The following is a 26462-nucleotide window of genomic DNA, read 5'->3' as shown; positions in this document are numbered from 1 at the left end:
TTTACTTTGCACAGTTTCAGTTACTCATAGTTAACTGTGGTCCAAAAACATTAAATGGAAAATTTCAGAAGCAAACAATTCATAAGCTTTAAACACTACATTACAATGCCTACATCATTCACCTTAGTTCATCTCTTTATATTGCCATTTTATCATATCATCATCACAAGAAGAGTGAGTACAGTACAATAAGACATTTTGTGGGAAACAAAGATGACATTCATATCAGTTTTAAGTTATTATATCATATTGTTTTAATTGTTCTATTAATTATTGTTAACATCTTACTGTGCCTAATTTCTAAAACTTTATCACAAGTATGTATCTATAGGGAAAAACATAATATATAAAGGGTTCTGTAATATCTGTGGTTTCAGGCATCCACTAGGTGCCTTGGAATGTATCCCCTGGGGATAAAGGCGGATTATTGTAGTAAGTTTTGAAACTGGGAAGTGCAAGTTCTCCAACTTTGTTTTTTTGTTTTTTGGACATTTTGTTATTTGGGGCTCTGTGCAATTCCGTATGAATTTAAGGATTGGCTTTTCCATTTCTGCAGAAAAGGCCATTGGAATTTTGATAGGAATTGCGTTGATCCTGTAGATCATTTTGGTGAACACTACCATCTTAATAATAAAGTTTTCTGATTGATGAACACAGATGTCTTTCCATTTTTATATCTCTGATTTCTTCTGCAAAGTTTGCTAGTTTTCAATACACAAATCTTTCTCCTATCATTAAATTTATTCCTAGGCATTTTATTCTTTGGAATCCTTGTCTTATTCCTGATTTCAGTCTTTCACCAATTAAGTATGGTGCTAACTGTGAGTTTGATAAATACCCCTTATCAAGTTAGGGAAGTTTACTTCTCTTCCTAGTTTTCTGAGCATTTTTTACCATGAAAAGGTGTGAAATTTTGTCAAATGCTTTTTCTGTGCCTTTTGATATGATCGTGTGGTTTCTTTCCTTCGTTTTACTATTGTGGTGGGTTACATTGATTGATTTTCTTATGTTGAACTACCCTTGCATTCCTGGTCATGGTGCATGACCAGGAATTGTGCTTGGTCATGGTGATAATCCTTTAAATGTGCTGTTGGATTCAGTTTGTTAGCATCTTTTTGAGGATTTTTGCATATATATCCTTAAGGGTTATTGGTCTGTAGTTTCCTTTTCTTGTGCCGTCTTTGGGTATGCTATCGGAGTAATGCTGACCTCATAGAATGTATTAGAAAGTGTTTCCTAGTTTTCTTTCTTTCTTTCTTTTTTTCTTTTACAAGAGTTTGAGTAGGATTGTTGTTAATTCTTCTTTAAGTGTTTGGTGGAATTTATCTACCACTTGTAGTTGGACTGTTCTTTGTTGGAAGTTTTTGATTATTGTTATGGGTCTTTTGAGATTTTCTATTTCTTCTTCAGTTGGTTTTGGTAATTTGTGTGTTTTTAGGAACTTGTCCATTTCATTTTGCTTGAAAAAAACTTTGTTTTACTTTCAAACTGTGTATTTGAACTATTGTCTTTGGGTTTAAAGTCAGTCTCTTGTATGCAACATATATTTGGATCATGTTTTTGTTTCTTCACTATGCCAATTTCTTCTTTTAATTGGCAAACTTAATCTATTTTATTTTGATTACTGATGATGGACTTTTGCCTTTTTGCGATTTTATTCTATGTCTTGTATCTTTTTTGTTTCTCAATTCCTCCAAAATTGCCTTTTGTGTTTGATTTTTTTCTAGTGTAACATTTGGATTCCTTCTTCATTTCCTTTTCATTTTTTACTCATTTTTAAAATAGTTACCTGGGAGATTGCAGTTAACAACTGTTAGGGTCTGAATTGTGTCCCCCCACCCAAAATTCATGTGTTAAATCTCCAACCGACAGTACCTCAGCTTGTATCTCCCCTTATTCATGGGGAATACATTCCATGACCCCAAGTGGATGCCTGGGGCCACAGATAGTACTGAACCCTATATATACTATGTTTTTTCCCATACATACATATCTATGATGAAGTTTAATTTATAAATTTGACACAGTAAAAGATGAACGATGACAACTAATGAAATAGAACAATTATAACAATATGATGTAATAAAAATTATGTGAATGTGATCTTTATCTCTCAAAATATCTTATTATACTGTACTCACCCTTCTTCTTGTGTCTGTCAATCTGATAACTGAGTTGTTACTGAGTGACTGATTAGCAGGTAGATTTATGTCCCAGGTGGGACAGAGCCAGATGGTGCAAGATTTCATGAAACTACTCAAAATAGCATGAAACTTAAAACTTACAAATTGTTTATTTCTAGAATTTTCCATTTAATATTTTTGGACTGCAGTTGACCACAGGTAAATGCAACTGCAGAATGTGAAACTATAGAAAAGGGAGGATTACAGTATATTTGGAGATACAGCCTTTAAAGAGGTGATTGAGTTAAAATGAGGCTATTATAGCAGGCCCTAATCCAATTTGACTTGTGTACTTATAAGAAAAGGAAATTTACAAACACAAAGTGACATTAGAGGTGTGTGTATGCACAGAGAAAATACCACATGAAGACACAGTGAGAAGGCAGTTATCAGCAAGTCAAGGATTGAGGCCTTGAAGAAATCAAACCTGCTAACAACTTGATCTTAGACTTTTACTCTTCAGAGTAAAAGAGAAAATAAATTTGTTGTTTAAGTTACCCAGACTGTGGTATTTTGTTGTGGCAGCCCTAGCAAACACATAACTACCAATCCAGTAGAACTGATACCAACTTAACTTCAATAGCAGGCATTAATTCTACTCCTTCCCAGCTCTGTTCCCTGCTTTATGTTGTCAGTGTCACAAACTATATCTTTATATATTGTGTACCCATTAATATAGATTCATTATTATTGTTTATGCATTTATTTTTTTAATTATATAGGAAAAAAAGAGGAGTTACAAATCAAAAATAAAGTAATAGTGGCTTTTATATTTACCTTAACCAGAGATCTTTATTTCTTCAAATGGCTCTGAGTTACTATTTATTGTTTTTTTCATTTGAGCCTGAAGCATTTATCCCTTTATTCATCCCTTCAGCATTTTCAGTAGGGTAGGTTTCCCAGGGATGAACTATTTAGCTTCTGTTTAATCTGAGAATGCCTTAGTTTCTCCCTCACTTTCATAAGATGGTTTTGCTGCATATAGAATTCTTGGTTGACAGTTTTGGTTTTTAGTTTGTTTGTTTTAGCACTTTCTATCATCCCATGCCTTCTGGCCTTTGTGCTTTCTGATGAGAATTGACTTTTAATTTTGCTGAGGATCCCTTGTATTGCCTCTCTCCTGCTACTTTCAAGATTTTGCCTTTGGACATTAATAGTTTGATTATAATGTGTGGATCTCTTTGTGTTTATTTTTCTTTGTGTTTCATGAGTTCTTGGATTTGTATTTTATATCTTTCATTAATTGGAAAATTTGAGGCCAGTATTTCTACCAACATTTTTTTCTACTTTTTCTCTCTTTTCTTCTTCTGGAATTACCATAATGTATAGATTGATATGCTTTATGGTATTCCGTAGGTCTCTTGGACTCTGTTTATTTATTTTATTCTTTTTTCTTTCTTCTCTTCAAATGGGTAATTTTGGCTTCCCTGTCTTCAGGTTTGCTGATTCTTTTTTTATCTGCTTAAATCTGCTATTGAATGCCACTGTTGATTTTTATTTCAACTATTTTATTTTTCAGCTCTATAAACTCTATTTGGTTCCCTTTTATAATTTCTGTATCTTTAATGATAGTTCCTACTTGTTCTTACACCGTTTTCCAGTTTCCTCAGACTTGATCTTTGCTGGGGTAGTTTTTGACTGATTAGCTGGGCCTGCTCTGAGTCTAGTGATCAAGCTTAAGATGAAAGTTTCAATTCATCTCAGGTCTTTGAGCATACATCTTGACGCATATGGCTTTCAGAATTCCCCCATATGAATGTCTTAATTTCCCAAAGATTTTACCCAAACTTCTCCCTGAGGCCTTATATGGTCTGTCGTATGTTTCTACCTGTAATCTCTTGCCCTAGGCTTCCAAAGGTCTGTAATCTCTCTGAAGAAGTGCCTGCCAATTTTTCTGCCTGACATCTGAGATACATAAAACGAGACCAGATATTCTGGCAAGACAGGTTAAAATATTGCAAATCAGGTTAATTTCAGTGTCAATTCTGACCTTAAGCTTAAAAGTGTGTTCTATTGTCTCTCACATCTATACTCAACCCTGTCCTCAGACACATTACATGCCAGTTTATATACTGTGTTCCTGGATTAGGCACAGATTTTTTTCCACTTTTTCTGGGGGTACTGTTTGTAGTATTACAATTTTTTAAAAGAATGATTTGTATATTATGGCTAATTTTAAGAAGTCAATATTTACTGTTCCTTGCAAATTGCTACCTTTATATAAAATCTTTTTTTGGTGTGAAAGATTTCTCCTATAACCTTTTAATAATAAGAATGTAAATAAACTAAATAATTGGTCTATAGTTAATGTCTTTAAAAACTACACTGGATTTTTCCCAGATTTCAGAAAGAAAAGGAAAAGTAGATATTTGTGTTTTAAATCCAAAGTGTATCACTCTCAGTGAACTATATGGACAACTGGATCCTAATACTATGGAATGGACTGATGGATTATTATCAGCAACAATTCGAAGTTATGTATATTTTAACACACCAAAGAACACAAAGAAAGACATTGATCTCAGACTAAAGTCAAGAATCTCAGATTTATCCAATGTAAGTTTAGTATTGAATGAATATTTTTATTTAACTAATGTGGATTATTTAATTGCTTATCCAAAGACTGATATTAAAACATCATTAGACATCTATTAGTGTAAAAGTAAATTTAAAAATGTTATGAAGTTTTTAAAAAGAGAAAAATTATAAGTTATTAAAAAATGGAAAATCTCCCATTGAATTTTTAAATAATCAGTAAATGATAGAATGAAGTTAAAGATATTTGCTTTTAAAGGAGCACAAAGTGAATTAAGTTTGAATGGAAAATGATCTAGTGATTCCAGCACCACCAAAATACCTTGCAAATTAACGAGACTAAAAAACCCTTTGTTAGAAAAGTGAATAAAGTATTTGATACAAAATTTATCACAGAATAAATACAAGTGGCAAAAAGGAAAATTTTTATTCTCATTAGCAATAACTAGAGATTGCTGGTAAATATCATTAGATAAAACACATTAACAAAAAGATGATGTTTAAAACCAAACAGAGAAGCCAAGTGTGGTGGCATACACCTGTAATCCCAGCTCCTCTGGAGGCTGAGGCAGTAGGGTCACTTAAGCCTGGCAGTTCAAGACCAGCCTGGTCAATATCACAAGACTCCATCTCAAAGAATAAGAATAAATATTAAAACTAAATAGGTTAATAAAGATTTTTTAAATGGGAAAACAATACATCATACTGAATGGGGAAAAACTGGAAGCATTCCCCTTGAGAACCAGAACAACATAAGGATGCCCACTATCACTACTCCTATTCAGCATAGTATTGCAGTTCCTAGCCAGAGCAATCAGGCAATAGAAGGAAATAAATGACATCCAGATAAGAAGAGAGGAAGTTAAGCTATCTCTGTTTGCAGACAATATGATTCTATACCTAGAAAACCCCATAGTCTCTGCCCAAAACCTCCAAATCTCATAAACAACTCAGCAAAGTTTCAGGATATAAAATCAAGGCACAAAAATTAGTAGCATTTCTATACACCAATAATGTCCAAGCTGAGAGCCAAATCAAGAACACAATCTCATTCACCATAGCCACAAAAAAGTAAAATACCCAGGAATACATCTAACCAAGGAGGTGAAAGATGTCTATAATGAGAATAACAAAACAGTACTGAAAGAAATCAGAGATGACACAAACAAATGGAAAAACATTCCATGGTCATGGATTGGAAGATTTGATATTGTTAAAATGGCCATACTGCCCAAAGCAATTACAGACTTAATGCTATTCCTATCAACTACCAGTGACATTTTTCACAGAATTAGAAAAAACTATTATAAAATTCTTAGGAAACAAAAAAGAGCCTGAATGAAGCTGAAGGCATCATGTTACCCAATTTCAAACTATACTACAAGGCTACAGTAACCAAAACAACATGATAGTTATACAAATGCAGACACATAGACAAGTAGAGCAGAATAGCCCAGAAATAATACTGCACACTTACAACCATCTGATCTTTGACAAAGTTGACAAAAAGTTGCCGAAGTTTGAAAAAATAAGTAGTGGCCAAAGGGACTTCCTGTTCAATACATGGTGTTGGGATACCTGGCTAGATGAATGCAGAAGATTGAAACTGGACCCCTTCCTTTCACGATATACAAAAATCAACTCAAGATAGATTAATGATTTACATGTAAAACTTGAAACTATAGAAGAAACCTAGGAAAACCATTCTGTACATGTGCCCAGGCAAAGATTTCATGATGAAGACACCAAAAGCAATTGCAATGAAACAAAAATTGATAATTGGGACCTAATTAAAGAGCTGCTGCACAGAAAAAAAGGCTATCAACAGAATAAACAGATAACCTATAGAATTGGAGAAAATATTTGCAAACTGTGTATCCGATAAAGATCTAATATCTGGAATCCATAAGAAACTTAAACAAATTGGCAAGAAAAAAACATCCCCACTAAAAAGTGGGCAAATGATATGAACAGACACTTCTCCAAAGAAGATATACATTGAGCCAATAACCATATGAAAAAATGCTCATCATCACTAATTATTAGAAAAATGCAAATGAAAATCACAATGAGATACCATCTCACACCAGTCAGAATGGCTATTACAAAAAGTTAAAAAATAACAGATGCTAGCAAGGGTATGGAGAAAAGGGGACACACTGCTTGTGGGAATGTAAATTAGTTCAGCCACTGTGGAAAGCACAGTGATTTCATGATTTCTCAAAGAACTTAGAACTACCATTCAATCCAGCCATCCCATTATTGGGCATATATGCCCAAATTAACATAAATCATTCTACCATAAAGACACATGTATACATATGTTCATCACAGCACTATACAGAATAGCAAAGACATGGAATTAACCTAGATGCCCATCAATGGTAGACTGGATAAAGAAAATGTACATACATATACAGCATAGAATACTACAAAGCCGTAAGAATGAGATCATGTCCTTTGCAGCAATATGGATGGAGCTGGAGGCCATTATCCTAAGCAAACTAACTCAGGAACAGAAAGTCAAATACTACATGTTTTTGCTTATAAGTGAGAGCTAAACATTGACTACACATGGATACAAAGATGGGAACAATAGACACTGGGGCTTACTTGAGGGTGGAGGATGGGAGGATGGAGAGGATCAAAAAACTACCTATTGGATACTAAGCTTATTACCTGGGTAAAAATCTGTATACCAAACCCTCGAGACACGCAATTTATCTATATAACAAACCTGCACATATACCCCTGAACCTAAAATAAAAGTTAGAAAAAATAAATAAGGAACTATCAACTAAGTAAATGAGGAAAAGCTATAAATAGAAAATTGATAGAAAAATTACAGTTGTCATTAAATATATGAATATATGAAAAGATGCTCAGCCCAGCTATTATTCAAAAAAAAAGTTATAACAATGATAGGCACTTTTTTTTTCTCATCAGGTTTTCAAACCTTAACAATATTGATAGTGAATATTTTCAGTGTTAGCAAGGATATGTAGAATGATGGTGGGAGTGTTATTGCCACAAACTTTTGTAAAGTAATCTAATGGAATTTATTAAAAAATAAAATATGTATAACTTTTAACCCACAGTCTCACATTTTTTAAAAACTTATTTATTTATTTATTTATTTATTTTTATTTCCATAGGTTATTGGGGAACGGGTGGTATTTGGATACATGAGTAAATTCCTTAGTGGTGATTTGTGAGATTTTGCTGAACCCATCACCTGAGCAGTATACACTGCACATAATTTGTAGTCTTTTATCCCTCACCCCCTTCCTACCCATTCCCCCTGGATCCCCAAAGTCCACTGTGTCATTCTTATGCCTTTGCATCCTCATAGCTTAGCTCCCCCTTATAAGTGAGAGCGTATGATGTTTGGTTTTCCATTACTGAGTTACTTCACTTAGAATAATAGTCTCCAATCTCATGCAGAGCTCTGTGAATGCCATTAATTCATTTTTATGACTGTAGTATTCCATAGTATACATATATATACAACAGTTTCATTATGCACTCCTTGATTGATGGGCATTTGGGTTGGTTTCATGTTTTTGCAATTGTGAATTGGGCTGCCATGAACATGTGTGTGCAAATACCTTTTTCATGTAATGAGTTATTTTCCTCTGGGTAGATACCCAGTAGTGGGATTGCTGGATCAAATGGTAGTTCTACTTTAGTTCTTTAAGAAATCTCCACACTGTTTTCCACAGTGTTTGTACTAGTTTACATTCCCACCAGCAGTGTAAAAGTGTTCCCTGTTCACCACATCCACACCAATGTCTTATTTTTGATTTTTTGATTATGGCCATTCTTGCAGGAGTAAAGTGGTATTGTATTGTGGTTTTGATTTGCATTACCCTGATAATTAGTGATGTTGAGCATTTTTTCATGTTTGTTGGCCATTTGTATATCTTCTTTTGAGAATTGTCTATTCATATCTTTAGCCCACTTATTGATGGGATTGTTTGTTTTTTTCTTGCTAATTTGATGGTATTGTTTAGTTTTTTTCTTGCTAATTCACTTGAGTTTGTTGTAGATTCTGGATATTAGTCCTTCATCAAATGTATAGATTGTGAAGATTTTCTTCCACTCTGTGGGTTGTCTGTTTACTCTGCTGACTGTACCTTTTGCTGTGCAAAAGCTCTTTAATTAAGTCCCAGCTATTTATCTTTGTTTTTGTTGCATTTGCTTTTGGGTACTTGGTCATGAAATCCTTGCCTAAGCCAACGTCTAGAAGGGTTTTTTCAATGATATTTTGTAGAATTTTTATGGTTTCAGGTCTTAGATTTAAGCCCTTGATTCATCTTGAGTTGGTTTTTATATAAGGTGAGAGATAAGGATCCAGTTTCATTCTCCTATATGTGGCTTGCCAATTATCCCAGCACCATTTAACAGAGTAGGGTGTCCTTTCCCCACTTCATGTTTCTATTTGCTTTGTCAAATATCAGTTGACTGTAAGTATTTGGCTTTATTTCTGGATTCTTTATATTTTTCCATTGGTCTATGTGCCTATTTTTATACCAGTACCATGCTGTTTTGGTGACTATGGCCTTATAGTATAGTCTGAAATCAAGTAATATGGTGCCTCCAGATTTGTTCTTTTTGCTTAGTCTTGCTTTGGCTATGTGGGCTCTTTTTTGGTTCCATATAAATTTTAGGATTGTTTTTTCTAGTTCTGTGAAGAATGATAGTGGTATTTTGACGGAAATTGTGTTGAATTTGTAGATTGCTTTTTTTGGCAGTATGGTCATTTTTACAATATTGATTCTACCCATCCATGAGCATGGAATGTGTTTCCATTTGTTTGTGTTGTCTGTGATTTCTTTCTGCAGTGTTTTGTAGTTTTCCTTGTCTTTCACCTCCTTCATTAGGTATATTCCTAAGTATTTTATTTTTTTGCAGCTATTGTAAAAGGTGTTGAGTTCTTGATTTGATTCTCAGCTTGGTTACTGTTGGTGTATAGAAGAGCTACTGATTTGCGTGCATTAATTCTGTATTTAGAAACTTTGCTGAATACTTTGTCATTTCTAGGAGCATTCTGGAGGAGTCTTTAGGGTTTTCTAGGTAAACAATCCTGTCATCAGCAAACAGTGACAGTTTGACTTCCTCTTTATTGATTTAGATGCCTTTTATTTCTTTCTCTTGTCTGATTGCTCTGGCTAGGATTTCCAGTACTATGTTGAAGAGAAGTGGTAAGAGTGGGCATCCTTGTCTAGTTCCAGTTCTCAGAAGGAATGTTTTCAACTTTTTCCCACTCACTATTATATTGGCTGCGGGTTTTTCTTAGATGGCTTTTATTACATTGAGATATGTCCCTTGTATGCCAATTTTTTTTTTTTAGATGGATTCTCACTCTGTTGCCCAGGCTGGAGTGCAGTGGCGCGATCTTGGCTCACTGCAAGCTCTGCGTTCTGGGTTCACACCATTCTCCTGCCTCAGCCTCCCAAGTAGCTGGGACTAAGGCACCCACCAACACGCCTGGCTAATTTTTTGTATTTTTTAGTAGAGATGGGGTTTCACCGTGTTAGCCAGGATGGTCTCAATCTCCTGACCTTGTGATCTGCCCACCTCAGCCTCCCAAAGTGCTGGGATTACAGGCGTGAGCCACTGCACCCAGCCCCTTTTATGCCAATTTTGCTGAGACTTTTAATCATAAAGCAATGCTGGATTTTGTTTAATGCTTTTTCTGCATCTATTGAGATGATCTTGTGATTTTTGTTTTTAATTCTGTTTATGTGGTGTATCACACTTATTGACTTGCATATGTTAAATCATCCCTGCATCCCTGAAACCCACTGATCATGGTGGATTACCTTTTTGATATGTTGTTGGATTCAGTTAGCTAGTATTTTGTTAAAGATTCTTGCATCTCTGTTCATCAGGAATATTGGTCTGTAGTTTTCTTTTTTGGTTATGTCCTTTCCTGGCTTTGGTATTAGGGTGATACTGGCTTCATAGAATGATTTAGGGAGGATTCCCTCTTTCTCTATCTTGTGGAATAGTGTAATAAGATAGATTGGTACCAATTCTTCTTTGAACGTCTGGTAGAATTCTGCCGCGAATCTGTCTGGTCCTGGACTTTTTTTGTTGGTAATTTTTTCTGTTACCATTTTATTCTCACTGTTTGTTATTGGTCTATACAGGTTATCTAATTCTTCCTTATTTAAGCTAAGAGGGTTGTGTCTTTCCAGGAATTTATCCATCTCCTCTAGGTTTTCTAGTTTATGCACATAAAAGTGTTCACAGTAACCTTAAATGATCTTTTGTGTTTCTGTGGCGTCAGTTGTAATATCTACTGTTTCATTTCCAGTTGAGCTTATTTGGATTTTCTGTCTTCTTTTCTTGGTTAATCTTTCTAATGGTCTATCAATTTTATTTTTTCAGAGAACCAGCTTTTTGTTTTATTTATCTTTTGTATATTTTTTGTTTCAATTTCATTTAGTTCTGCTCTGATCTCGGTTATTTTCTTTCTTCTGCTAGATTTGGGTTTGGTTTGTTCTTGTTTCTCTAGTTCCTTGAAGTGTGACCTTAGAAAGTCAGTTTGTGCTCTTTCAGTCTTTTTGATATAAGTGTTTAGGGCTATGAACTTTCCTCTTAGTACTGCCTTTGCTGTATCCCAGAGGTTTCAATAGGTTGTGTCACTGTTGTCATTCAGTTCAAAGAATTTTAAAATTTCCATCTTGATTTCATTTTGACCCAGTTATCTTTCAGGAGCAGGTTATTTAATTTCCATGTATTTGCATGGTTTTAAAGGTTCCTTTTGGACTTGATTTCCAGTTTTATTTCCACTGCGGTCTGAGAGAGTGCTTGATATAATTTCAACTTTCTTAAATCTATTGAGACTTGTTTTGTGGCCTCTCATATTGTCTATCTTGGAGAAATTTCCACACACTGATGAATAGAATGTATATTCTGCAGTTGTTGAGTAGAATGTGCTGTAAATATCTGTTAAGTCCATTTATTACAGGGTATAGTTTAAATTCACTGTTTCTTTGTTGACTTTCTGCCTGATGACCTGTCTAGCACTGTCAGTGGAGTATTGAAGTCCCCCATTATTATTGTGTTACTGTCTATCTCATTTCTTAGGTCTATTCGTAATCGTTTTATAAATTTGGGAGCTCCAGTGTTGGGAACATATATATTTAGTATTGTGATATTTTCCTGTTAGACAAGGCCTTTTATCATTATATAATGTCTCTCTGTCTTTTTTAACTGCTGTTGCTTTAAAGTTTGTTTTGTCTGATATAAGAATAGCTACTCCTGCTCATTTTGGGTGTCCATTTGCATGGAATGTCTTTTTCCACCCCTTTATCTTAAGTTTATGTGAGTCATTATGTGTTAGGTGAGTCTCTTGAAGGCAGCAGATGGTTGGTGAATTCTTATCCATTCTGCAATTCTGTGTCTTTTAAGTGGAGCATTTAGGCCATTTACATTCAATGTTAGTATTGAGTTATGAGGTACCATTCCAGTCATCATGCTATTTGTTGCCTGTATACTTGGTTTTTCATTTTTTTGGTTTAATTGTTTTTTTTTATAGGTCCTGTGAGATTTATGCTTTAAAGAGGTTCTGTTTTGATGTGTTTCCAGGATTTGTTTCAAGATTTAGAGCTCCTTTTAGCAGTTCTTGTAGTGCTGGCTTGGTAGTGGTGAATTCTCTCAGCATTTGTTTGTCTGTATCTGCATTTGTTTGTTTGACTGTATCTGTCCTTCATTTATGAAGCTTAGTTTCACTGGATACAAAATTCTTGGCTGATAATTGTTTTGTTTAAGGAGGCTGAAACTAGGGCCCCAATTCCTTCTAGCTAGTAGGGTTTCTGCTGAGAAATCTGCTGTTAATCTGATAGGTTTTCCTTTATAGATTACCTGGTTCTTTTGCCTCACAGCTCTTAAGATCCTTTCCTTTGTCTTAACTTTAGATATCCTGATGACAATGTGCCTACGCGATGATCTTTTTGCAATGAATTTCCCAGGTGTTCATTGAGCTTCTTGTATTTAAATGTCTAGGTCTCTAGTAAGGCTGGTGAAGTTTTCCTCGATTATTCCCCCAAATATGTTATCCAAACTTTTAGATTTCTTTTCTTCCTTAAGAACACCAATTATTCTTAGGTTTGGTCATTTAACATAATCCCAGACTTCTTGGAGGCTTTGTTTATATTTTCTTCTTATTATTATTATTATCTTTTTGTCTTTGTTGGATTGGGTTAATTTGAAAACCTTGTCTTCAAGGTCTGAAGTTCTCCCTTCTGCTTGTTCAATTCTATTGCTGAGACTTTCCAGAGAATTTTGCATTTCTATAAGTGCATCCACTGTTTCCTGAAGTTTCGATTGTTTTTTATTTATGCTATCTATTTCATTAAAAATGTATCCCCTCATTTCTTGTGTTATTTTTTGACTTCCTTAAATTGGGCTTCACCTTTCTCTGGTGCCTCCCTGATTAGCTAAACAACTAACCTTCTGAATTCTTTTTCAGGTAAATCAGGGATTTCGTCTTGGTTTAGATTCATTGCTGGTGAGCTAGTGTGGTTTTGGGGGGCTGCTAAAGAACCTTATTTTCTCATACTAACAGAGTTGGTTTTCTGGTTCTTTCTCATTTGGGTAGGCTCTGTCAGAGGGAAGGTCTAGGACTCAAGACTGTTGTTCAGATTCTTTTGTCCCACAGGGTATTCCCTTGATGTAGTACTCTCCCCCTTTTCCTAGGGATGTGGCTTGCTGAGAGCCAAGCTGTAGGGATTGTTATCTCTTTTCTGAGTCTAGCCACCCAGGAAGTCTACCAGGTTCCAGGCTGGTACTGGGGGTTGTCTGCACAGAGTCCTGTGTTGTGAACCATCTATGGGTCTCTCAGCCACGGATAGCAGCAGCTGCTTCAGTGGAAGTGGCAAGGGGATAAAAGGGACTCTGTACGGGTCCTTAGCTTTCATTGTTTAATGCACTATTTTTGTGCTTGTTGGCCTCCTGCCAGGAGGTAGCACTTTCTTTCTTCCTTTTTTTTTTTTTTTTTTTCAAGATGCAGTCTTCCTCTTGTCCCCCAGGCTGGAGTGCAATGGTGCAATCTCAGCTCACTGCAACCTCTGCCTCCCAGGTTCAAGCGATTCTCCTGCCTCAGCCTCCCCAGTAGCTGGGATTACAGCGCCTGCCATGATGCCTGGCTAATTTTTGTATTTTTAGTACAGATGGGGTTTCACCATGTTGGCCAGGCTGATCTCAAACTCCTGGCCTCAGGTGATCCGCCTGCCTTGGCCTCCCAAAGTGCTGGGATTACAGGCATGAGCCACCACACCTGGCCCAGGAGGTGGCACTTTCAAGAAAGCATCAGCTGTGGTAGTATGGGGAGGAACAGGCAGTGGGCAGGCCCTAGAACTCCCAAGAGTATATACCCTTCATCTTCAGCTACCAGGGTGGGTAGGGAAGGACCCATTAGGTGGGGACGAGGCTAGGTGTGTCTGAGCTCAGACTCTCCTTGGGCGGGTCTTGCTGTGGCTGCTGTGGGGGATAGGAGTATGGTTCCCAGATCAATGGAGTTATGTTCCTAGGAGGATTATGGCTGCCTCTACTGTGTCATGCAGGTTGTCGGGGAAGTGGGGGAAAGCCAGCAGTCCCAGGCCTCACCCAGCTCCCACACAACCCAAAGGGCTAGTCTCACTCCCACTGTGTCCCCGCAATAGCACCGGGTCTGTTTCCAGGCAGAGGGTGAGCAGGGCTGAGAACTTGCCCCGGCTACCCATCTCCCAGCTGCAAAAGCAAGTAGGGCTTTCATGCTTCCTCCGCCTATGGAGTCTGCACACTGGATTCACGCCCTTCCCCGAGTTCTGACCAGGAGATTTCTCAATCAGTTCAAATTGTTACAAAGTTGAGCTAGAGGTTTTTTTCTCCCTGTGGCCTTTTCTCAATGCCTCTGTCAGCCCCCCACAAGGACCCCTGTGAGGCAAGGCAGAAATGGCTTGCTAGGGGACCCAGTGAGCCCACAGGACTTTTCCGGCTGCTTCCTCTACCCCTGTATTTTGCTCAGCTCTCTAACTTGACTAAGCTCCAGGTAAGGTCACACAACTCATGCAGATCTTCTTTCATGATCTAGACCTTCAGGTTCCCTAGTGAGGGTGTGTGTTTGGGGGCGGATGATCCCCCTTTGCCACTTTCACAGTTTGGACACTCTCAGTATTTCGGCTGTCTCCCCAGTCCTGCAGGAGCAATCCACTTTCTTTAGAGGGTCTGTGGGTTCTCTCGGCTTTCCTGATTTATTCTTGCAGTCATTCTGGAGCAAAAGTTCATGATGTGAGCCTCCACATGCTTCTCTGTCCATCCAAGTAGGAGCTGCAATCTAGTCCTGCCTCCATCTGCCATGATCTCTGCAAGTCAAAACAATCTATTTAGAGAAAGAAATGCACTAGAGCATAATGATGTATATCCAAGCATAATAATTACTTTTGAATAGGAATAATAATTGGAAATAGCCTAGGACTTGCTTACTTTGTGATGAGGCTGGGAATTAGTAGGAATTGATTACTATTTGCTGTGACCTGGTTGAAACATGAGCACCTTTGTCTCTCTCTTTTAGAACCTACACTGTGCCCCCAGCATAGCTCTATTGTTTGGTTTTCTCCCTGACTACTATTGATAGTTAAGGAAACCAGTGCCAATAAGCTGATGATATATTACTCAGCTCTTTTACAGAGATGAATAATTAAGCCTCCCCATCTCAAGATAATAAGGAGTTAATATGTTAATATACATACATCAGAATTTCTCAAAGGTTGGTGTAAAAATGACATGTATTAGAATAGCTCAGGGTAATTTAATTTTCATTAAAAGTGAAAAATTCTGGGCTTCATCCCAAACCTATTCAATTAGAATCTCCAAGGATGAGGTGTTACAATCTGTAATTGAACAAACTGCAGGTAATTCTACGTATTCTAAAACTTGAGAACTGATATGAAGGAAAGTCTAGAAAAAAAAATACACCAAAATATATATGGTGATTGTCTGTGGGTAATGGAAATTCAAAGAACTTTTGCTTTCTTGTGTTTTTCTGTTTTATTTGACATCCTACAATAAGCATGTACTGTCTTTGCAGGGGGAAAAAAGAAACCAAAGTAAAATAGTTTTCCAAAGTAAATAAGCTATAGTCACAAGTCAGTTACATTAGACTATGCTGGTTATATGTTGGTCTTTTCAGTTACAGAACCCTCTGCCTTTTATATTTTTATCACTCAAGAAAGTATATTGACATATAATCCATTGTAGTTGAAAAGTGTTATTAAATAAAAATTTAAACATTATTGATTACATATTTTAGGTTTTCAAACTTGATTCCTCTGATACAACAGAGACTGATGATAATATTTTTGAGGAGATAGAGAAAGTTGTTAAAATTCCAGAAAATCACAGTAAGTGTTACTAAATTCAAGAAAGATGATTAATATAGAAGACAAACTCTCAACCAATATGAGCTATATTTATATGTTTAAACATGTTTTTTGACTGGTAATATTTTGTTCCTGTACCATTTATTTGTTCATATGTTTATTTAAAATTTGTGTAGTGTTACCACATATTATATTACAATGTATACATATATATGTATAATTACATTATATAAGCACCATGGCTTAAATAGTCCTTCAGTTTATAAAAGAACCAAGTGGATATTAAAGGTAGAAATAAATAATGATGTGATAAGCACCAGCGGCAATCTGATATTGCCTCTGGTATTGCCTCTGATATTGCCTCTGAAATGGGACTCCAAACAATTTGTACATTTCCAGGCCAAAGCATACAACCCAAGTAGATTTATCTAAAATGAACTGCACACCTGTAATATGCCAGACACTTTACTATGTGCCAGTGGGACAAAATATGTATATGACCTTGTCAGTCTACTGGAGGAGCACTGACCATTGCTTTCCCCACTCCAGGTTGCACATCATGTCAACACATCCACCATTAGTACATATATGATCCAGACTTTAAAAGAGATTTCTGCTTCTGCTTCTACTTTACTGAATATTTGTGTGTTATTTTGGGGAGAGTACAGTGATTAGGCACCATTAGTTTACTTCATGGGACTTTGAGGCCGTTCCTAGGGCAGGTATTTGTCAGAGCACCTCTTAGCAGTAGTGGCTATATGGATCCTAGCTCTACTCTTGGATTCTTCTGGGATATTTTAATATCTTTTCAGTGGTTATCTATTTTCTGTCTGCATAGTGACCTATTCATACCTCCCCTATCCTGACCAATGAATTTTCTAAAATTGTGGAGCACAGTGGTGGGTGTAGCATGTGTGCTATGGTCTAAAGGTTTGTGTCCCTCCAAAATCCATGTGTTGAAATTCTAACTCCCAAGGTGATGGTATTAGGAGGCAGGGGGCCTTGGGGAGTTGATTAGGTCATGAGGGTAGAGCCCTCATTAATGGCATTAGTGCCCTGAAAAAGGAGCTCAAGAGAAATTCCTCACCCCTTCCACCATGTGAGGACAAAGAATGTGCCCATCTGTCAACCACAAAGATAGCACCCCCAGACAAGGAATCTGCTAGTGCCATGATCTTGGACTTCCAAACCTCCAGAACTGTGAGAAATAAATGTCTATAGTTTATAAGCTACCCAGTCTAAGGCTTTTTGTTACAGCAGCCCAAATGGACTAACACCCTGTGGAAAGAGGAGTAAATGGGTTCCAAATATAGTATACTTTAAACTCTGTTTGATTATTTCTTCAAAGAACATCTATTTCCCTTTGCTATTCCCCAAGGGCAATATATCTAAAAAATATTCTGGGGTAGAAGGGCAAACTTACAAATCATATTATTATGCAAAAGGTAAAATTATAGCTGTTTCTCCTAAGCAAATTGTAAGGGTTAATTATCTAATTCAACAATCTAAGAATGTCTAAACAATGCTTAAAGCATTATTAAGTATACTATATAAATATTCATATTCAGTTATACCAGGGACTACATGTAAACACATTCACTCTAGTGTTTTCTAGGATATCTTTCCTCTTAGAAAATATTTTCTAAGTAAAATAGAAAATTAGCAAGATTGTAATGAAAGATGACTGACATTAGTCTCAGTTACATTAAAAATATTTTTCTCTCCAGATTTTGATTGGCAGTGGATTATCCTAGATGGCCCAGTGGACACCTTTTGGGTAGAAAATCTGAACTCTGTGCTAGATGATACTAGAACATTGTGCCTAGCAAACAGTGAGAGAATAGCTTTAACTAATAAAATAAGAGTGATTTTTGAAGTGGACAGTCTCTCTCAGGCCAGTCCTGCTACTGTCAGCCGATGTGCCATGGTCTATATGGTAAGCTTTCAAAAACAAATGTTTTAACAAAGCAAAAATGTTGTTTATGATAGTAACTATTTATTATTTACAGCATTTTATGTTTATTTTATTTTTACCTTTGTATCCAGCAGCATGAACCCAATAGTTCCAAATCTTTGTGTCTCCCAAAGCCTCATAATCCAGAATTGAATGTGAATTTAATTATTACTGTTTTAATACTACTCTTAGTAATTGGAGTGTCAGTATTTTCCACAACTGTGGGTAAACAAATAGACAGGTTAGGCTGCTGATATGAATTATTTTTTCAATAGAGGAAGATGGTCCTGAGGCCTTTTCATACTCACTCTGACTCTTAAGAACTTGGGAAACACACTATGCAGACAGTGGGAGGGAAGTACAAAATATAACATGAAGTTATTAGCTATAGTCTCTATTCTCTGTACATGAAGTTATTAGCTATAATTAGCCCTATGCTCTAATCTACTTAACTGAATGTTATGAATAAATCTAAGTATAGGGCTGACTTCTGGGTAAGCAGTACCCCTCACCACATTCGCATAGCCTCAATACACCTTCCTACACATAATCCCCTAATTGTTTTCTTGTAAGACCATAGTTAGAAATCACAAATCATTCCAGAGAATGTTAATTCCTTAAGCTACTTTGATCATTTGCCCTTTAATGAATGACAATTCTAAGTCATATTTATGAGAGGGCAGTGGTGAAGTAAAAAGAGAGTAAGATAGTAGAAGGATACCATATTTTTATTTCTTTACATAAGATTATATTTTGCTCATTATTATTAGGATCCTGTTGATCTGGGATGGGAACCTTATGTTAAGTCATGGCTTCTGAAAACTTCTAAAATTATAAGTCAATCAGGAGTGGATTGTCTTGAATTCATGATTAAAAATAGTGTCACAGACGGACTACAATTTATAAGGAATCGTCAGAAATTTCAGCCATATCCTATGGAGGACATAACAATCGTCATAACTCTCTGCAGAATTCTTGATGCTTTCTTTGACTTCATGGGTAAAAATGGAGGATTTGAACAAAGTGAGTTTTTTTCTCTAAGTCATATCAATGATATATCTTAGCTAGTCAATGCCAATTCATCACCGTCTATTAGATTTTAGAAAATTTCTCAAAGAGCAGGCATTTTTAGTCTGTTTGGACCAACAGCAGATATGCACATGGAACAAATTAAAAACCATTTATAGAGGAACATATCAAAAGTAAATTAGTATCATACAAGTGTTGAAGGATCACAGGAAAAATGATTGTAAAGAACCACTAGAGGGTCTCTATTAAAGAAGAATGTTTCCGCGTATTTTAAAGATTCTTAGAGTTAGAAATAGTGAAAAAAGCCTGTTCAGAATTCCAGGTGTAAGTTGTAATCACACAAAGGCATAATCATGAAAAGTAGTAAAACATATGTAAGGAGGGATAAACAGATTCAGAAAATCATGTAGTATTATAGATAAGATATTGGTAGTGTCTCTGAAGTCAGAATCCCTACATTCAAATACTGGTTTTATGCAGTTTTTGGTAAGATGGCAGATTAGCACAGGCTCCCAATTCTCTCTCTGAAACCAGTCTTGGATTCATCAAACCAATATAGAAATCGTTATAAATCCCTGAGGTGACGTAAGATGGTTAGATCCCAGCAAGAGGAAGCAGCAACCCTGAACAACCCTGGACGCCATGAATAGGAGATAAGTGGAAGAAAATATTTAGGTGTACACTTTCCCCATCAACTCAACTCTGAATGGGCTATTGTCCATCCTTTGCCAGTTAGTACACCACAGCACAGCCAGGGGCAACAACAAAATGTCCCATTGGCAGGGAAGCCTAACTGGGTTAGGGAGTAGGTAAAAACATATTTTCTCCTACTGCCACCCCCCTTCAACTCTTAAACCAAGATGATTAAAAAAGAGAGACCACACTTAGAACAGTGCCAGAGTAGATACAGATCGTTAACACACAAGTGACCTGCTTTGAAGAGTGACCACTCCCTCCCCAGATTGACACTTCTGAATTCATCAGAAGTGCACCCAGGAAAGTTGTTGCAGTACTGGAAACAAAGCAAAAAGAATCAGTTAAAAAAAAACAACAACTGGAGGTTAGAAGTAAAAAAAAAAAAAAAAAAGTATTAGTTAAAATAACATAATAAATGGGTTGAATGCTGGATTGGTTAGCTGTATAACAGATTAGTGAGAGCCATAACAACAGTCAAGGAACTCTCAGAATGCATCAGGAAGAGCTAAAGAGGTTAAATATTATGTATTTTAAATATACAAGAAATATGTTTCTATAATACAGAAATATGTGTATATAGTTGAAAGATGAATAAAAATTGAAAGGTTAACATTCATATAACAGAACCTCCAGAAAGATATAGTAAAAATAAATAGAGGGGAAGAAATGTTTCAGGAAATAATTGTCTAGGAGTTCAGAGAATTAGAGAAAATATGAGACCTAAGATTGAATAGGATCCTGGAGTATTTAAACATGACAAAAAGTAAAAACCCACACCTAGAAATGTTAGATAGATAAATTTTCCTACACCTCTTGGATGTTCTGTTCTTTTTTGTTTGTTTTCTTTATTCTCTTTGTGTTTCTGTTTGGTCGATTTCTATTGACATGTCTTCCAATTTACTGATTCCTTGCTCTGCTACATGCAGTCTGCTGTAAGCCCATTGAAAGAATTCTCATATTTGATATTGTGGTTTTTATTTCCAGCATTTCCATTGACCTTTTTATAGTTTTCATCTCTCTTCTGGAATTCCCTCTCTGTCCATGAATGATTTCTTCCTTCAACATTAGATCTTTTACATTTTAATCATAATTTTTTAAAAAAATTCCTGTCTGATAATTTCAACATCTGGCCATCTCTGGGTCTGTTCTTTTGACTGCTTTATCTCTTGGCAACATGACTTTTCTTAATCTTTCTTATTTTTATGTCTCATAATTTTTAATTGAATACCAGATATTGTGTATAAAAGAAATTAGAGACTGAGGTATACAGTAGTTATACATGGAAATGGGCATACTTTTTCTTCTGCCACATTGTTCAGGTAGTGGCATGGTGGGTTGAGTCAATATTGACCTAGATTTGGCTGTTAATGTTACTATAGTTAACTTCAGTGCACCACAGACTTTAAATTTTCCATTCTACTGTACCTTTCCTGGCAATAGATTGCTGTTGTTTGTTACTTGGTTCAAGGTTCATGGTGGGAACAGGGGAGATTTACAGGTTCTCATGTTATAGCCTCATTTTAAGGCAGGGTCTGTGCACCTGAGCCTCAGGCATGGTGTTTCTCAGCAAAGAAACAATTTATTGTTAATAGCTACGTTCAATATCAATTTATGAATAATACCTAAGATTAAAGAACGATTCTAAGATATTTCAGAGGAGAAAGACAACAATAACAAGAGAAGATAAACACAAGATTTGTTAATATCAATATGGTTCAAGAAGAAATGAAGTAGTATTTTTAAAGTGTTTTATATTTAGCAAATATATGATATAAGCATGAGAAGTGCCCGTCTGCAGGTCCCAGCGAGATCAACGCAGAAGGTGGGTGATTTCTGCATTTCCAACTGAGGTACCCAGCTCATCTCAATGGGACTGGTTAGACAGTGAGTGTAGCCCACAAAGGGCGAGCAGAAGCAGGGTGGGGCATCACCTCACAAGGGAAGTACAATGGGTCAGGGAACTCCCTCCCCTAGCCAAGAGAAGTTGTGAGGGACAATGCCATGAGGAACAGTGCATTCTGGCCCAGATACTATGCTTTCCCCGTGGTCTTTGCAACCTGCAGACCAGGAGATTCCCTTGGGTGCCTACACCACAAGGGCCTTGGGTTTCAAGCACGAAACTGGGTGGCTATTACGGCAGACACCGAGCTAGCTGCAGGAGTTTTTCTTCGTACCCCAGTGGGGTACTTACTGGCCTGTAATGCCAGTAAGACAGAATCATTCACTGCCCTGGAAAGGAGGCTGAAACCAGAAAGCCACGTGGTCTAGTTCAGCAGATCCCAACCCCAGGGAGCCCAGCAAGCTAAGATCCACTGGCTTGAAATTCTCGCTGCCAGCACCGCAGTATGAAGTTTACCTGGGACTCTCGAGCTTGGTATGGGGAAGGGCATCCACCATTACAGAGGCTTGAATAGGCAGTTTTCCCCTCACTGTGTAAACAAAGGAACTGGGAAGTTCAAACTAGGCAGAGCCCACCACAGCACCACAAAGCCACTGTATCCAGACTGCCTCTCTAGATTCCTCCTCTCTGGGCAGGGCATTTCTGAAAGAAAGGCAGCAGCCCAAGTCAGGGGCTTATAGATAAAACTCCCATCTGCCTGGGACAGAGCACCTGGGGGAAGGGGTGGCTGCTGCTTCAGCAGACTTAAACATTCCTTCCTGCTGGCTCAGAAGAGAGCAGTGGATCTTCCAGCACAGTGCTCGAGCTCTGCTAAAGGACAGACTGCCTCAAGTGGGTCCCTGACCCCCGAGCCTCCTGACTGGGATAAACCTCCCAGCAGGGGCCAACAAATACCTCATACAGGAGAGCCCCAGCTGGCATCTGGTGGGTGCCCCTCTGGGATGAAGCTTACAGAGGAAGGAGCAGGCAGCAATCTTTTCTGTTCTGCAACCTCCGCTGCTGATACCCAGGCAAACAGGATCTGGAGTGGACCTCCAGCAAACTCCAACAGACCTGCAGCAAAGAGTCCTGACTGTTAGAAGGAAAACTAACAAACAGAAAGGAAGAGCGTCAACATCAACAGAAAGTAAGTCCACACAGAAGCCTCATCTGAAGGTCACCAGCATCAAAGACCAAAGGTAGATAAATCCATGAAGATGAGGAAAAAAGGTAGATAAATCCATGAAGATGAGGAAAAACCAGCACACCAAGGCTGAAAATTCTAAAAACCAGAATGCCTCTTCTCCTCCAAAGGATTACAATTCCTCGCCAGGAAGGCAACAAAACTGAACGGAGAATGAGTTTGATGAACTGACAGAAGTAGGCTTCAGAAGGTGGGTAATAACAAACTCCTCTGAGCTACAGGAGCATGTTCCAACCCAATGCCAGTAAGCTAAGAACCTTGAAAAATGGTTAGAGGAATTGATAAGTAGACTAACCAGTTTAGAGAAGAAAATAAATGACCTGATGGAGCTGAAAAACATAGCAAGAGAACTTCATGAAGCATACACAAGTATCAATAACTGAATAGATCAAGCAGAAGAAAGAATATCAGAGATTAAAGATCAATTTGATGAAATAATGCATTAAGATTAGAGAAAAAAGAATGAAAAGGAATGAAAAAAGCCTCCAAGAAATATGGAACTATGTGAAAAGACCAAACCTACATTTGATTGGTGTACCTGAAAGTGGTGGGGAGAATGGAACCAAGTTGGAAAACACTCTTCAAGATATTATCCAGAAGAACTTCCCCAACCTAGCAAGACAGGCCAAAATTCAAATTCAGGAAATACAGAGAACAATAAAAAGACTCCTCAAGAAGAGAAACCCCAAGACACATAATTGTCAGATTCACCAAGGTTGAAATGAAAAAAAATGTTAAGGGCAACCAGAGAGAAAGGTTGGGTTACCCACAAAGGGAAGCCCATCAGACTAACAGTATATCTCTCTGCAGAAACCCTACAAGCCAGAAGAGAGTGGGGGCCAATATTCAACATTCTTAAAGGAAAGAATTTTCAGCCCAGAATTTATTTATTTATTTATTTATTTATTTTTATTATACTTTAAGTTCTAGGGTACATGTGCACAACGTGCAGGTTTGTTACGTATGTATACATGTGCCTTGTTGGTGTGCTGCACCCGTTAACTCATCATTTACATTAGGTATATCTCCTAATGCTATCCCTCCCTCCTCCCCCCACCCCATGACAGGCCCCAGTGTGTAATGTTCCCCACCCTGTGTCCAAGTGTTCTCATTGTTCAGTTCCCACCTATGAGTGAGAACATGTGGTGTTTGGTTTTCTGTCCTTGCAACAGTTTGCTGAGAATGATGGTTTCCAGCTTCATCCATGTCCCTACAAAGGACACGAACTCATCATTTTTTATGGCTGCATAGTATTCCATAGTGTATATGTGCCACATTTTCTTAATCCAGTCTATCATTGATGGACATTTGGGTTGGTTCCAACCCTTTGAGATTGTGAATAGTGCCACAATAAACATACGTGTGCGTGTGTCTTTATAGCAGCATGATTTATAATCCTTTGGGTATATACCCAGTAATGGGATGGCTGGGTCAAATGATATTTCTAGTTCTAGATCCTTGAGGAATCGCCACACTGTCTTCCACAATGATTGAACTAGTTTACAGTCCCACCAACCGTGTAAAAGTGTTCCTATTTGTCCACATCCTCTCCAGCACCTGTTGTTTCCTGACTTTTTAATGATCACCATTCTAACTGGTGTGAGGTGGTATCTCATTGTGGTTTTGATTTGCATTTCTCTGATGGCCAGTGATGATGAGCATTTTTTCATGTGTTTTTTGGCTGCATAAATTTCTTCTTTTGAGAAGTGTCTGTTCATATCGTTTGCCCACTTTTTGATGGAGTTGTTTGATTTTTTTTCTTGTAAATTCGTTTAACTTATTTGTAGATTCTGGATATCAGCCCTTTGTCAGAAGGGTAGATTGTAAAAATTTTTCCCATTCTGTAGGTTGCATGTTCACTCTGATGGTAGTTTCTTTTGCTGTGCAGAAGCTCTTTAGTTTAATTAGATCCCATTTGTCAATTTTGGCTTTTGTTGCCATTACTTTTGGTGTTTTAGTCATGAAGTCCTTGCCCATGCCTATGTCCTGAATGGTATTGCCTAGATTTTCTTCTAGAGTTTTTATGGTTTTAGGTCTAATATTTAAGTCTTTGATCCATCTTGAATTAATTTATGTAGAAGATGTAAGGAAGGGATCCAGTTTCAGCTTTCTGCATATGGCTAGCCAGTTTTCCCAGCACCATTTATTAAATAGGGAATCCTTTCCCCATTTCCTGTTTTTGTCAGGTTTGTCAAAGATCAGATGGTTGTAGATGTGTATTATTTCTGGGGGCTCTATTCTGTTCCATTGGTCTATATCTCTGTTTTGGTACCAGTACCATGCTGTTTTGGTTACTGTAGCCTTGCAGTACAGTTTGAAGTCAGATAGCATGATGCCTCCAGCTTTGTTCTTGGCTTAGGATTGACTTGGCAATGGGGGCTCTTTTTCGGTTCCATATGAACTTTGAGGTAGTTTTATCCAATTCTGTGAAGAAAGTGATTGGTAGCTTGAAGAGGATGGCATTGAATCTATAAATTACCTTGGGCAGTACAGCCATTTTCACAATGTTGATTCTTCCTTTCCATGAGCATGGGATGTTCTTCCATTTGTTTGTGCCCTCTTTTATTTCATTGAGCAGTGGTTTGTAATTCTCCTTGAAGAGGTCCTTCACATCCCTTGTAAGTTGGATTCCTAGGTATTTTATTCTCTTCGAAGCAATTGTGAATGGGAGTTCACTCATGATTTGGCTCTCTGTTTGTCTGTTACTGGTGTATAGTAATGCTTGTGATTTTTGCATATTGATTTTGTATCATGAGACTTTGCTGAAGTTGCTTATCAGCTTAAGGAGATTTTGGGCTGAGACGATGGGGTTTTCTACATATACAATCATGTCATCTGCAAACGGGGACAATTTGACTTCCTCTTTTCCTAATTGAATACCCTTTATTTCTTTCTCTTGCCTGATTGCCCTGGTCAGAACTTCCAACACTATGTTGAATAGGAGTGGTGAGAGAGGGCATCCCTGTCTTGTGCCAGTTTTCAAAGGGAATGCTTCCAGTTTTTGCCCATTGAGAATGATATTGGCTATGGGTTTGTCATAAATAGCTCTTATTATTTTGAGATACATCCCGTCAATACCTAGTTTATTGACAGTGTTTAGCATGAAGAGCTGTTGAATTTTTTCGAAGGCCTTTTCTGTATCTATTGAGATAATCATGTGGTTTTTGTCTTTGGTTCTGTTTATATGATGGATTACGTTTGTTGATTTGTGTATGTTGAACCAGCCTTGCATCCCAGGGATGAAGCCCACTTGATCATGGTGGAGAAGCTTTTTGATGTGCTGCTGGATTCGGTTTGCCAGTATTTTATTGAGGATTTTTGCATCGATGTTCATCAAGGATATTGGTCTAAAATTCTCTTTTTTTGTTGTGTCTCTGCCAGGCTTTGGTATCAGGATGATGCTGGCCTCATAAAATGAATTAGGGAGGATTCCCTCTTTTTCTACTGATTGGAATAGTTCAGAAGGAATGCTACCAGCTCCTCTTTGTACCTCTGGTAGAATTCAGCTGTGAATCCGTCTGCTCCTAGACTTTTTTTGGTTGGTAGGCTATTAATTATTCCCTCAATTTCAGAGTCTGTTATTGATGTATTCAGGGATTTTACTTCTTCC

General features: G+C 37.2%; 1 protein-coding gene across 1 annotated transcript in view; it reads left to right on the top strand.

The window, feature by feature from the left end:
- DNAH14 (dynein axonemal heavy chain 14) overlaps nt 1-26462 on the top strand; it is a 463650-nt gene that overhangs the window by 249973 nt on the left and 187215 nt on the right. Inside the window, exons 38-41 of the mRNA XM_034947740.3 lie at nt 4524-4739; nt 16021-16111; nt 17818-18026; nt 18815-19067. Coding sequence (XP_034803631.2) covers nt 4524-4739; nt 16021-16111; nt 17818-18026; nt 18815-19067 — 769 coding nt within the window. The remainder of the gene's footprint in view (nt 1-4523; nt 4740-16020; nt 16112-17817; nt 18027-18814; nt 19068-26462) is intronic.

Source organism: Pan paniscus, chromosome 1, assembly GCF_029289425.2.
Source record: "Pan paniscus chromosome 1, NHGRI_mPanPan1-v2.0_pri, whole genome shotgun sequence".
NCBI classification, from domain to species: domain Eukaryota; kingdom Metazoa; phylum Chordata; class Mammalia; order Primates; family Hominidae; genus Pan; species Pan paniscus.
Note: the sequence above shows the minus strand (reverse complement) of the source record. Positions and strands in the feature narration are given on the sequence as shown.